General features: G+C 52.3%; 1 protein-coding gene across 3 annotated transcripts in view; it reads left to right on the top strand.

The window, feature by feature from the left end:
* The window catches only part of REEP1 (receptor accessory protein 1), a 102,206-nt gene extending 87,995 nt beyond the window's left edge, over positions 1-14,211 (top strand). The window contains exons 8-10 of one of the 3 annotated variants that reach the window (XM_053664526.1): positions 2,578-2,613; positions 8,719-8,870; positions 10,826-14,211. In XM_053664526.1, the coding sequence (XP_053520501.1) occupies positions 2,578-2,613; positions 8,719-8,870; positions 10,826-10,894 (257 nt within the window). In that variant the 3' untranslated portion in view covers positions 10,895-14,211. The remainder of the gene's footprint in view (positions 1-2,577; positions 2,614-8,718; positions 8,871-10,825) is intronic. The other 2 variants (XM_037159725.2, XM_053664527.1) reach the window with 2 other exon arrangements.
* Positions 14,212-14,407: the final 196 nt, after the last annotated feature.

Below are 14,407 nucleotides of genomic sequence, written 5' to 3' on the forward strand. Positions count from 1 at the left end.
CAGGTCTGAAGACTGTGGCTTTTCTGTTGGAAAGGAGATGTGTGAACCCCGACAGGGCTGGGCAGGTGGGGGCTTGGCCACGGTGGGAGGTTATCTCCTGAGGAACCCCTCCCAGGAGAACATAGGACGGAATTCCCGCAGGCCGGGCAGGAAGGGCCCTCGGGGACCACTTAGCCTGACCCTCTGATTTTACCACCAAGGCCCAGGGGAGGGAACTGTCACCAGGGTCGCCCCTGGTGGTGGTCTCCTGAGGCCTCCCCACTGTCTGCTCACCCTCTGACCGTTTTCGAGCATCAGTGGCTTCTGACCCGCTGGGCTTGATCCCAGCTGTAGGGAGGTAAAAGGGGGTTAGGTACTGCCTCTGCCCTTGAGTGGCTCATTGGCTGCTGAGCCTCAAGTGCAGGCCATCGTCTGGGAGGAGAAAGGGCCCCAGTCTCCGAGGCCCAGAGGGCAGAGCAGAGGCAGTGGGGTGAGGTTCCAGGGGGAACCACTTACTGGCTGCGTGACCTGGGCAACGTGTTAGTGACTCAGACCTCAGCTTCCCTACCTGCCCTCGAGGAGTGAGGATCCCCTTTGGCAGGGTGGGTAGGAGGATTCAAATGAAATAATCCACGTGAGAGCGCTTAGGGCCGTTCCCAGCACTCTAGTAGCTGCTGTTATTGTTCTTGTTGAGTTGTTGTTTAACTTGCCTATTAGAGCAATTTACATGTGAACGTGTGCAGGAGAGAGATGGGCTGCCTTGTGAGGTAGTGAGATCCCTGTCGCTGGACAGGCCCAAAGCAAAGTTGAATGATCTGGCACCAAGGCTCTAGGAAGGGATTCCCGATTTGGCTAAGAAGTGGGCCTGGGTGGTCCCCCAGTCCCTTTCCCTCTTAGATTCTGTGCTGTCACTACAGAGGGGAGCTGAGTAGTGGCAGAAGGCTCCAGGGGCCTCGCACCGGGCCAGGCCACAGAGGGCCTCACCATGCTGGGTTATTCAGGGCAGCCTCCAAGGCGAGGGAAGGTGAGAAGTCTGGTGGGAGCTACATGGTGATGGGAGCTGTCCCCTGGGCTTTCAACATCTCCCCAGGCCAGCACTAGGCAGAACAGAGTTTGCGTGGTGTTGGTGCTGCCACCTCACCAGCAGCAGCCCCTCTGGCTCACCCAAGGGGGTGGTGGGGCAGCACAGGTTGCAGGCCAAGTGGGCGGCACTCGGTGGAGAACTGAGAACCCCTGGCGCTGCCGCAGGACCCAGCTCCCCTCATGGCTCTCCCGCCCTGGCCTCGGCCCTGGCCTGCCCCCTCGGTTTCAGGGGGCAGAGAATGGAGGTGCTGACCCAGCAGGGAGGATGAAGGCCATGTGGCCTTCCTTCCAGCTGTTCTGGGACCTAAAGTAAAAACTATCTGAGAAAGAAAAACAGGTGGAAGATGGCCCAAGGCCTGAGCATGTGGCAAAAGCACCCAGATCTGGGGCTCTCATAACCCCTCAGTTGAGGGGTGGGGTGTCTGGGAGGAAGTCTGGCAAAGAAGGCCCCACCACACAGGGCTGGCATGTCTTCCCAGCCCTCACTGTGGGCCTCGGACGCCAGGCATGGTCGGGTAGGAGAAGGGGCCCTGGGTCTGGGCTTTCATTCTGTCTGGGTGACACTGGACCTGTGCAGGGACAGCACATGCAATATAGTGGGGCAGCTGTCACTCAGGCACCACTATTTTTCCCACTGGGCCTGGATTGAGCCTCAGAACCTTTCTCAGAATGATGGCCCGGGGAGTCACTACCAGGTGTTTGACCTTGGCACAGAGATGAGCCCAGTCCCCTGTCGCTTTCTCCTCTGAAAAAAGGGCACAATTATCCCTATTCAGCCCGAGTTGTAGGGTTGTAAGGAGAGCAAACAGTTTGCACAGCCTGGACAGGCAGCAGGAGTTAGGCAGCCTGGGAGAAGACGGGAGAGGTGGCGGCTGCGCCCCTGCAGCCGCTGGACGCAGCAGCAGATCTTGAAAACATGATGCCCAGTGAAAAAAGCACAAAACCAGTGCGATATTATGTAACAAGTTATATAAAATAAAAATACAAACCCCATTGTCCAAATAACAGCAAGGAGTTTGCAAGAACACATTGCCCTCCTTACAGAATGAAATACAAAATGTTTCATCACACCCCATGTGTTGAAAGATACTGGGCCCTGGGAAGGGCACAAAGGAGCTGAAGGGATGGCCTTGCCCTCCACGGACTTGGAGCCACCCAGCGTGTGTTTACTGTGCACCCACTTGGGCCTGGGTGCACGCCGACACCAACGGCGTGTGCAGAGCAGCAGGGTAGGCATTCAACCAAATGGCCAGACACTAAGAACTTTTGGGGTCAGAGGTCAGTCTGTGGGTCCTAGAGGGCAGTCTGTATTGGAAGGTATAGAGAGGAGGGGCAGCTATCTGGGCTGGGGTGGTTGGAGTTATCTCCCAGAGGGAATTTTGACCCCAGACGCTGCCCTCCCGGGGCTGCATGATCCGAGAAGTAATTTCTGTGCCAGGCAAGGGCCCCCCTGTTTGCCTGGGCTGGTTCCTGTCAAGAGGGGGGCTATCACTGATGATGCCCGCATCCCCACAGTGTGTACCTGCTGCTCCACCTGCAGGACCAGGAAAGGTGAGTAAACCGCTGGTCTCCGCAGCACGCTGGACTCACCTCTGGAGGAGGCTCTAACCATGAGCTGGCATCTGACCTTGGGGCTCCCTTTCAGCAGCATGGTCTGGGAGGGGAGAGGTTAGGAAGTTAACTTCTTAAAATAGCAAATGTACTACCTTACAGGGTCTTCAGGCTAGAACTTTGGGGGCAGCTTAACTGGGTGCTGCTGGCTCAGGGTGGTCATGGTGCTGGCCAGGGCTGCAGCCGTCTGAAGGCCAGACTGAGGCCAGAGGACCCACTTCCGAGATGGCTCTCTCGTGGCTGCTGGCTGGAGGCCTCAGTTCCTTACCACGTGGGCCTGTCTAGTGTCCTTAAACATGGCAGCTACCGTCACCCACAGTGACTGGAGAGAGAGAGGATGAATACGAGTGCAGAAGTCACAGGAGCTGGCAGGACCCAGTCAGGATGCTGCACCCCATTCTGTTTGCTGGAAACAAGTCACCGAGTTCGACCCACACTCACGGGGAGGGAAATTAATCTTCACTTCTTAAAGGGAGAAGTGTCAAAGAATGCGTGGGGTTTTCCCTGTGCTCTGGGGTGGGGACACAGGGACTCACCCCAGGCCTCTGACGTGCAAAGCCCCGCAGCCCCAGGGGTGTTGGTCCTGCTGCCCCCAAGGGAGCCCTGGTTCTGCTTTGCCACTTACTACCTGTGTCCCCATGTGTGAGTCGCCTAACCACTCAGAGCCTCGGTTTCCTCATCTTGAAATAGAGATTAAGATCCCCGCTTTCCGCCTGCTGGTGCTGTCGGGAAAATGGCTGTGAAGGGGTGTTTGGAAGGAGGAAGTGGTGACTAACCCAGAGCAGCCGGGGGACCTCGGGGAGAGGCGACAAACCTGGGCCCTCCTGGTCCTGCGTGGGGCGCCTGCCACTGCCCTCCTGGGTGTGAGCGACAGTGTGGAGGGCCATGGCCACCCCCTCTCTCCAGCCTTGCTCCTGCTGTTTTCTTAACCTTGACTAGACACTTGAGGGGCCCACACTAGAGCTGATCCAACCCAGCTCCCCCTTCACCCCTCTGCGGAGCCCCCTGGCCTGCAGCTGTCCCCTGGGGCGAGGGCAGGGTGGGTGGGGGAGGCACATATAGGGCCAGGTACTGCAGGGTGGTGGGGGGTGGGGGTGGGCAGGGACAGTCCCAGTGCTGCTGATGCAGGGTGTCCCTCCTACACTGTGGCAAGCAGGAGGACCTGAAGCTGTGTTATAGGAACAGGGCTGTTTTCTCTCATTTTTAAGCCTTCTCAATGTCAAGAACTTTTAAGGCCTATGGAGGACTTGGGGCTTGGGAGGCCATAAGCCCATTGTGAGCTGACAGAGGCCTTGTGACCTGGGGACAGAGGAGACAGACCAGCCTGCTCCCCTGGCTATGACTGTGACTGGCCACGTGTCCCTTGGGGGCCTCCCGGTGCACAGCAGATGCGGGAGGGATATATATGTAGTTGTTAAATTGTCCACTGAAAACTGATACGATTACTTGCAGATTATATCTCAGTGGGGCGGGGAGGGTCTGCAGGCAGCAGCTTCCAGCACCTCCGGGCCAGTCTCGGGCCTGCTGGAGGTGCTGATGACCACCCAGTGCCATGGCCTCAGGCAGCTGTGGTTATTTCTGTCAATTCACCCTTTAAAGTTTTGAGTTTATAAATTCTGTGAGCTGTTCAGAAAGCCTCTAATTCTGACACATTGTTATTTGGGAGATCAGGGATAGTCAAGCTGCCTTCTTTGTTTTTCCTCGTGGGTCTGCTCTGAGATGCGCCCTGGGAAGTCCTGACCTCCTGTGACCCCGGCTGGGTTCCTAATCTGAGGCTGCCCTTCCAGTGTGCGAACAGAGCGAGCACCGATTGTAGGAATTTACAGTTTACCATCCAAGGGAGCTGTGGGATCTCCCACTGGGCAGTGGGTGGGGCTCAGGAAGCCCCGGCTGGGAGGGCCCTGCTGATTGGGGGTGGGGTGGTGGTCTGGGAGCCTCGGCCCTGCTCTCCCTTTTTCAGGGCCTCTCTGCACTCAGTGCCCTGGAGGTCTTCTCACTCCCTGAAGTGTGCTTGTAAGGAACCACCTGATGACTCCTCTGCCCCACTTCCTCTGTGACCGCAGGGGAAATCCCTCCACACCGCCTCAGCCCCTCCTCTCTGATGCTGTGCGGCTGGGCTCACGCCCCTTGGCCCTCACAGTGCTGGCTACCTCTGCGGTGCAGGGTACTGGGCATGAAGTGTCAGCAGATAGCGTTAGGGGAGGTTTGTTTTGCGACGAGCTGGAGGCCAGCTCTCCAGCAGGGAATGTCCTGAGAGAGGATTTCAGGGGTCACGGTACATTGGTCAGAGGGCCCTCCCGGTCACCAGAACTGCTCTTCCTCTGCATCTCAGGGTACAGAACACTTTCTCCCCACTTCTCCACTTCACCCCTCCGTCAGCCGATTCCCTGTTCCCTGCATCTGCCTCTTTCTCCCTGTTTCTGGTCTCCCCTCCTGTCCCTGCCTTCCTTCCCTGCCTTCCTTCCTCTCTACCTGCCTTGATGTAACACAGAGCCAAAAACTCTGTAGTGCTGCTTGAAATGAGTCATAGAGATGGACTCCCCCCCCCCTTTTTTTTTTTTTTTTTTTTTAATCAAGTGTGTGGAACACCATTTCGAAGGGCAGAGTCGTCCCTATTTACCCTCCACTGGGAGCTGCGAGGAGGTGCTCCACTAAGCGAGCGTGGCCGGTCTGCTCCCTCTGAGGGCAGGAGGAGCTGTCCACGGTCCAGTGCTGGGGCAGGGAGTGTGTGCGTGCACGTAGGTGTGTGAGTTTCATCTCCAGAGTTCCTGTCCTAACAGCATATTCCTTTCTTTCTCCCCGGTGGCCACTGGACATGGACGTAAGTTCCAGACCGGCATGTTCTCCCCACACGTTTGCTGGCTCCCTCTAACGCCCCACTCACGTGTGCTGTGTGGGGTGTTTGCTAACCTTGGGCATGTTCTGCTGCCCGCCGGGGTGGGGTGCCCAGGGCTCTGTGCCTAGGGACCTGCCGGGTCTGTAAGGGCTGGAGTCTCCGCCGCGGCCTCCCTCCCTGCCTCCTCCACGGAGAGAAGAGGCGGAGCTGCTTCCCAGCCTGCTGCAGTCCTGCTGGCGAGTTTGCCGCCGCAAGTGTCAGCCCAGGCCACGCACTCACACCGCTGCTGTGGGGAACAAGGGGGACCCTGTCCTTCCCTGGAGGCTCCAGCCTCGGGCTCTGTGAAGGCAGCTCTGCAGGCTCAAAGCCCTGACTGCCATCCAGCTGAGATCTGGAGGCGGTGGCCATGGCCATGACCCTCCACAGGAGACTCCTCCCGCATCAGTTGTCTCCCAGAGCCATCAGAGTACGAAGATGGGGCAGCAGCACCCTGCTCAGCCGCTCACCCTCATCTTAGGGGGTGGCCCGGGCGGTCCCCTCCTAGTGGGACCGTGTTCTGTGAGGTTTATTTCTTTGCTTGTAGTATTCCCCGTTCCAAAGAGAACATGTTTCCTTGCAGAAATGTAGATGAGAGATCAAACCACAGTAAGAAAAATGAAGCTTGGAGGAAAGGAACTAGGCAGGTGGGATGGAGGCAGAGGTGAGGAGAAAAATTTAAAGGCGTGCGGTAAAGTTGTGGCCAGGCAACGAGGCTGGTGTCCTGGTGGCCAGTGCAAAGAGGAAAACGCGGTGAAGAGTTTCGGTGTCACAGCACAGTTCCCACCCAGAGGCTCTGAGGCCCAGCTCGTTCAGAGTGTTTATTCTCCCAGGTCCTGAGAGTACAGCAGAGTATTGCAAACAACATTCTTGGCAGAAATGCTCTGTGAACACAGGGATCAGCAGGGTTCTTCTCTTTTTGGTAGGTTCTCTTTGTTGCTTCCATTTGAAGCTTCTTCTGGCCCCCAAGCCGCCCATGCTAGTCTCCTGTGCTCCCTTCCTCTGCTGAGCTGAGCACTTGTTTTCTGTTCCTGCCCAGACATCTGGGCTCCCCTTGACCCATCGGTCCCAGTGGGCCAGGAGGTTACTTTTCTACCCTGCAGATTGTGCTCCAGTGCTCAGTGGAGAACAAACTCAAAGCCATTTCCATTTCAGTCCTGAGGCAGCGATGCTGGTGGTAGTTGTTATTGTTATTATTGTAACCTGGGAGTTCACTGCTCAGGCGCAGTGGTCCCAGACAGCCTGGTGGGTAGGCCTAATTGCTGGGTGCCTGAGGATCTTGCGGCTACTCTGGACTGCCTTCTGAGTGGTCAGTACCGGGCAAGCCCTGGGCCTGGACTTAGAGGCACAGACTCAACCAGTGCCCGGGCCTGGTGCCAGGCTGCAGGGGTCTGGCTGGGCTGGAGCTGGCCAGGCAGCTCCTATAGTTTCTGTTCTTGTCTGAGGGCTTTTGTCTTTTTTCCCTCTTTCGGGCAGGAGATATCTGTGCCCAGAAGGAATTTCCTTGTGGGTGGATATCAGGTTCCGGTTTGGGGCAAGAGCGGAGCTCCCTGAGATGATGTCAGTGCTCCACCTGGTTCAGTGGCTGGGCGGCCACTGTGTGCTCAGCGCATAGAGGAACCAAGGGAGGATCTGCCGTGGTTCCCAAGCTCAGGGCGCTTTCTGTTGGGCTGAGGCAGCAAGACCGGCATGGGAACCAGGGCACACAGCCCAAGCCCTGTGGTCAGGATTCCAAGTGCTGCCAGGGAGAGGGAGTGGGGAGCTAGGGAGGGTCCCTGGAGTTGCAAGGCTTCGTGTTCAGCACTCTGAAGGGCGTAGATGATTTGGGCAAGAGAAGGGATCAGAGGATAATCTAAAGCAAGAGTAAGCATGCGGGGGGGCACACAGAGAAAAAATATATATATATAAAAGGAAGGTTAATGATCTCAGGCTTGGGCTGTTGTCTGAGCACGTCACTCTGAGCCTACAATTCAGCGTTAAAAATTTGTGGTTAAGACAACTGTGCTCCTGTGCTGCCACCTGTTGGCTGTTGGGAAGAACAGTAGTAACTGGGGAAACTGCTCAAGATGAAGGTTCAGTTGTTAATTTTACTTAACTGGCACCTGGTGCTTTTATAGTCTAGCGAATCCCCTTTTGATAGAGAGAACACATTTGGTGGCTGCATATGTTCTTAGGAGCAGTAGTAGTCTGCCCCAGAAAGAGCTCTGGTCTCTATCTGCAGGCCTCAGGGCAATTGGATCAGTCGATCAGAAAGCCTCCTGGCTCTGCATTCTGTGATTCTAGGTAAAAACAATATATAAAGTACAGGAAGATATATCTATGGATGTCAGATAGGCTGGCTATGGGCAGAAAATATTTTATAGCTCAGTTAAGATAGGATTGTCTGGCCAGCTGGCATGGGATATACTCAGCATTGAACACTTCAAAAAATGTGCATTCAATGATGTGAATTATTTCTGGAGCTTTGCCTGCGGATTGGTCAAGGCAGATTAAAACAGGAATCTTGTTGTCATTGTTGAAGCAAGCTACTCCTAGATTCTCCTCCCACATTCTCCTCCCACCAGGCTCCTTTGCTTCTGTAGCTCTTGGCCTTTGAAATGAAAAATCTACGTAGCTTTTTTAAGGTTCTCTGTGAGGCTTCCTGGCATTTTACATGCTGTCTCTTAAAGAATGTTAGGAGCTGAATATGCGAGTGTAATGCACTGTCAACATTGCCGGTTTGTATCATAGAAAACGGTGCTATTTCCCTCCTAAAATTACTGCCAGTCTTTTCAGAGAAGACCCCCCTCCCCCCAGCACCTCCTGGTGCAGTGTCACAGGTCTAAGCTGCAAGGCTTGACCTGCCTCAGTTAAGAAGCAGCTTTCTTGTCCCAGGGAAGCGGTGCCCCGTCCTTGGGGGTGGAATCAGCAGATTCCGAGGCCTGAGCTTGTTGCTGTGCACAGTGTGGTCAGCCTCACTGCTGCGCCCTCACAGTCCTGGATCCCCACGGAGGGTCCCCGGAGGATGCTGGCTGCGTTTTCAGACAGAGGGGCCTTGGTTGTCCTAACAGACCTGACTTTTTGTGCTGTGTGCCTAACCTCGCCCTTGCCTGCCCTCCGTGCACCACTCTACGCGGTACTGTGTCTCTCACTGTGCTTTGTCTCTTCTGTATAGATTGTAAATGGACATTAAGTGGTTGAGGGAGATGTGAATGAGGGTGGTGTGAAGGCATGGGAGCCCCACCGGGTCCAAAACCCGTTGGCCTTTTCTGATGATGAGGAGGAAGACCTGCTGGATTTCATGTACAAGTATAAGGCAACTCGAAAGACGGAGTTCCCCCTGGAGGTACACGGTGTTTGGGGCTGCGGGCTCTGTGTGTTTGTACAAGTGCTTCACCCTGGAGATCTGGGGGTCCTAGAAGCTGTACCTCTTGGGGCACCCGGCATTGCCCGAGTGCCAGGGGTAGGAAGCTCGTCCTCCATCACACACGCAGGACAGGCCACTAGGCAGCATCCAGTTACTTGCTAAAGGGGGTAGGGAATGATGGGCAGGGTTGGTGGGGGACATGGGGAAAAACTCAGAGTGTATTCTTCGGCAAGGCTTTAGAAACCTATTAACTTGTTTATCACTATCTCCAAGACACAGCATAGTGCCTGGCACAAAGTAGGTATTCACAAAATGTTATTAAAGGGACATAGCCCTTTAAAGTGACCAAGAACAGTACGCTTGATACATGTACCGTTGCCAATCATAGAGGGAGTTGGAGTTTTGCAGTAGGAGGGCCACACCCAGAGCCTCACGGGCCTTGCTCTGTGATGTGGGTGGGGTCACCAGCCATGGGCTCAGGTGCAGGGCTGACAGAATTGGGGGACTCGAGTCTTGCTCTGCCCCCTCACGTTGCCTCTCCTGTTCCCTATCTGCTGAATACAGAGGCCTGAAAATCCCCCTGAGGCAGGCTGGGAGTCCCCTGTCCCCAGAGGAGAGTCTCCATGAGGCCCAGATGAGGAAGTGCATGGGCAGTTTCCCCTACACGAACCCAGGGGCTCGTCGTCCAGATTCCCGCTAGGACCAGAGCCGTTAGCCCACAGCGTGCAGGAGTTGTCAGGTTCCTTTCTGAGGTGGGGCACTCGTGGGTCAGTTTTGAAGTTAGAGGTTCTGGTAAGAGATGTTCTGGGTTTTGACACTGCTCCAGGAGTCCTATGGCCCAGGCAGCCCTGCCTTGGAGAGGGCTAGTAGGGAAGGTGCCCAGATCCTTCTAGGGCCTGTGGGTTTGTATCGTTTGGGTTTTGTTTTTTTAAAGCTGCACAGCCTGAGGCAGATTACTAAACCCTGGGCCCATTGATTTTATTACCCTCTGATGTAAAAGTGTCGTGGTCCCCTGGCCCCACATGTGCTGCTGGGGACTGAGCAGCACTAGATGGCGGCGAAGGTGGACCTGCCCTCAGGAAGCGCAAACGGGCAGGGGAAACCCCTGAGCGACACACCTGCCGAGGGTACAGTCCTCCTTCCTCCTCCAGTGTGCAGGCCAATCTGAGAACAAAGGAGGGGACAGTCCTGGTTCTGGGTGACTGGGCCGTGGGTGGAGGGGCTCAGGAGTGACTTTTGAGCCAGGTCATACAAAGTTCTAGAAATAGCCAGACAGGAAAGGTAGGAAGGGCTTCTGGTCAGAAAGCACAGAGGTGTGAAAGGCCAGCATGTGTAGACAAAGGCGTTGAGTACAGAGCAGGAGACAGACAGGTTGAAGGGCGGTGGGGGCCCGTGTGGGAACCCTCTCGAGTGGTCATCTAGGAGAAAAACTCTACGTTCAAGAACAATGGTTTGCTTTGTTGTGCTGTTTGTTGTGAATTAAAGGACTTTGCATCCAGAAAGAGGACTGGACATTTGGTGACGGAAATTTTAAGCACATACCAAGAAACCTGAGGCTGGTTCCCAAAGGAAATAACAAAGGCAAGAGATGAGGTGGGGAGGCATTTGGCTCTGCTGAGTCACTTGTTAAGATCATGTTGCTCCCAAGGCAGAAGTAAGAAAGATGTGCCATCCTTCTGCACAACTGTTCACTTGGGAGAGGCAGGGACTTAGAGAGCGTGAAGAGGGAGGTGCTGGCCTTTGCAATTGGCCCAGCCTCCCTGGGATGCTTGAAAAGTGACTCTGACTCTGTTGGGGAAACTCAGAGTGCGGCCCCAACCCGGGGATTTGACCAGAAGAACTAGGTATCTCAACACAAACCCATCCAGATACTGTCCTCAAAACAGTCCACGTTTATGTCAAACTGAGGGATGTCTTTTTGTTTTCTCTGCCAGGCACCGCCTAGAATCCTTCGATCTCGCTTCAGGAAAAGTACCTCATCCTCAGCCACTGAAACCACGTGAATGAGATGAGCCAACAGCACCAGATACACAGAATGTTTTTTCTCTGCCTTAAAGAGCTATCACTTACTAAAAACATAGACATCTGCCAGCTGGTGTGCTTAGAGTGTGCAGCCTCAGTCACGGCCTTTTCTCTCCCCTCTTCCACTTTTAGGATTGCTGTTTTTTCCTTTTCTTTATTTTGCTGGGGAGAGGCTAAAGGGAAGGTAGTGTGTGTGTAGGGTGTGACCCTTCAGTCTTCTGAGGTTATTTTCCACAATTGGATTGCCATTAGACAGCAATGTTTTTAGAATATAGAAGAATTACCTGCCCTCCCCCCGCCGAGATGTACATTTGTAATTTATTTGTTGCATACTTCATTTTTAGTCCTGTAAATGCAAACAAAGCAATTTTTTAGAACTTTTTTTGTTCTTTTTGGGGGGTACTAATACTTTGGACTACAGTGTACATATTTATTATGGCTTTTGGCTTCATTTAATAGACTTGCAAGGGCTGCCAGAGGTTCTGATAATGTAGCAAAAACAGAAGCGTAAAAAGTGTTTTTGGTTCTAGAGAATGTCTTCAATTGTGCTTATTAGGAAGCTTCCCAATACAGCTCCGGTGCAGTGTCCTTTTCCCTGCAGGACCACGGTCCGTGTCCTTCAGACGGTCCTTTAGTCAGTGTGCCAGAGAGGTGCAGACCAGAGAGAGTGCGTGCTCAGTGACGGAGACGGGCGTGACGAGGCCAGGGACACAGTCCAGAGGAAGAAAAGAGTCACAGGAAGCTTGTCTTCCCCTTGAACTCTGGTAGAGGGGCTTCTGAATCCTTTCGGGAGGGTTACCATTTGCCTCTGGCAGGTGGCTCACCCTTGGTAAAACCTTCTGGGGATGTGGACAGAGCTGTTTGTGAGGAGCCATTTAAATGTTTCAAAAGTTCTTGACCAACGACTATTTCTCCTTCATAGTGACTGTGCTGTAACTCATCTCCCCAGGCAGAGGGGTTTACAATCTGAGCACCTCCTTCTAAAGAACACTAAGCAAAAACCAGCCAATCAAACAAACCAAGACAAAACCTAGAACTACGCTCTCAGATATGCTCTAAAATACATCTGCCACCTGTGTAATATCAAAAGGCTGGGCTCTGGAAGGTTTTAGAGGTTGAGCTCTTCACGGATATCACTTGCTGCTCAGCTCCTGGGGCAGCTGTGGCTCCAACTCCTGTTCTTTTTCTTCCTCGTGCAGAAAGGGAACAGGAGGGAAGTCGCATGCTCGTGGACACTCCAGGTCTTAATGGGCATTTCATACAAGCCCAGATCGCTTAGTAGGAGAATGAAGCACTATCCACCTAGACTGAGAATTTCGTTAGAAGACAATTTGGATTAAATAGCATTTTGGATGGAGGTGGCTGCTCTCCCCCTGGGGCACTGAGCCTAGATGTAGGACTGTACATTTGTGCTTAGAGTTGGGTGTTTCTTTCAGTGTAATGCATGCAGTGGTTACAACCCAGTTATTAACAAAACTTGGACTGTGTTTGTTCATAGATGTGCCCTGAAGATTAGAGAATTAGTGTCACGTACCACACGGAACTCAGTCAACCAGTTGTAAATAGGCCCAGCTGAAGGCCGTTCCCGTCATTACTGAGCCACATGATGGCACATCAGTGGTCTTTGCTGACAGCACATCGGCTGGATCTCAGCCACCTCAGAAAGGGTTCTACTTGAAGTTGTTACCAGATATGCTATTTCCATCCCTTCTTCCCATAATTACTCTGAAGGTGGCTTTGTAATTTACAAAAGGATTTAGGACAATAAACCTAAAAGCAAACTTGTGATTCAGAGGACAAATAGAAGCTGTCTACTTGCTGTCTGCGCCTCACACCCACTAATACTTGAACCTATTTAGGGAAAACAAAAATCTTTTCTTTAAGCTTACCGAATAGTTTCAGACAGAGGAAAAATACACGCTTTTGTACTTATCTGTTAGTTGGGAGTACCCAGGATTATCAGAAACAAGTACATAAGAAGCTTGTAATTTAAGCAGCTTTATAGCACCTTTTTTTGCCAAAATAATAAATGCCTGTAGCTGTTACAGATTAAAATTCTATTGTGTACAAGCTATATTTTCACTACTTCACAATGGAAAGTTTTAACAAGTACAGACTATCAAGTTTGCACTCAACTATGCCAAAAACAAGTTTGAAGCTCTCTACTCTCAGACACGCTGTATTACTTCTTGCTCAAGGTTCAGAAAACAAAGGTGTCCAAACTGCTGTCTTAATGTAAATGTAACTATTTTTCCTTCAAGTGTTAATTAGGGAGTCAGTTTCTCCCTTAAAAACACTCACTGTACAACTGAGAACAGCCGTCATGTTCCTGGGAAAACGTTGTTTACTTATCCAACATGCTGTTGTGTATGTGTATGGACTGACACCAAATGTGAATGCCTCAAAGTGTACACGCAGTGGTGTGGTGTTCTGTCTAAACTGTTTTAATTTGCTGACACACAGACTCAGGCTGCTTACAGAAGGTTAGCACGAAGTCTGTCCAGTCTCCCTGTAGTGACTTCCAGGTACCGGCCGCCGCACAGCGATCTGTCTCCAAGGGGAGGCCTGGTGCTGTGCTTGTGCACTGGAGAGTGTAGTCACCACCCCCACTGGCTTTGTGTGAGTAGCTTGCTCGCTTCGCTGGCCTCTGAAATGTGTTCCCTGCGGTAAACTGTCTGTTTGTGATAGCAGTGCTTGTCCACCACGACCGCCACCAAGCACCTGCCTAGTTCCTCACCTTGCAGTGTTTGAAACGGTAAAGGATGTGCTTCGTTCTCAAACAGCTGACATGCTGGACTGTGATGTGCGTATCTCCCCTAGTTTAGCTCTGTAGACCCCATAGAACCATCTGTAATAAAACAACATACTGGACTGTGCGTCAAGGGGTGTAAAATCATGATTCCAAAGGTTGAAGTTCTGCTGTTTTGTTATAATGCTTGATATATATCTTGAATAAAGTCTTAACATTTTTCTTTTAAAAAATGCCTTTGTAATGTTGGGCTTATGAGCAAAGAGAAAATACTTAAAGAAAAAATGTGGAAGGTCACCCTGGCCGGGTAGCTCAGCTGGTTAGAGCGCTGCCCTGATATGTGAAGGCTGCAGGTCGAATCTCTGGTCAGGGCACATACAAGACCCAATCAGTGAATACACAACTAAGTGGAACAACAAATCATTGTCTGTCTCTTCCTTGCTCCCTCTCACTCAAAAATCAATACATAAAAATGTTTAAAAAATGTAGAACATTGCAAGGATTATGAGCTGAATGCTCAGCCACCAATAGGTTTGGTGCCTGGTGACCTGGCCCCATACCTAATGTGCAGAATTGCCGCAAGGGAAAAAATTAAATGACATCAGTGTATTGAAAACCAGTTGATTACATACACAGTAATGTGGAAACTGGGTAGCTGTGAAAATTAAGGTAACAGTTTATCTGGAAGGCAGTTTCAATTCTGCAAGCGTACTGTTGGTCTGTCTTTTTTTTCTCTCTTGCAGCC

The sequence above is a fragment of the Artibeus jamaicensis genome, unplaced genomic scaffold (genome assembly GCF_021234435.1).
Source record: "Artibeus jamaicensis isolate MK-2021 breed Jamaican fruit bat unplaced genomic scaffold, CSHL_Jam_final contig_384, whole genome shotgun sequence".
NCBI classification, from domain to species: domain Eukaryota; kingdom Metazoa; phylum Chordata; class Mammalia; order Chiroptera; family Phyllostomidae; genus Artibeus; species Artibeus jamaicensis.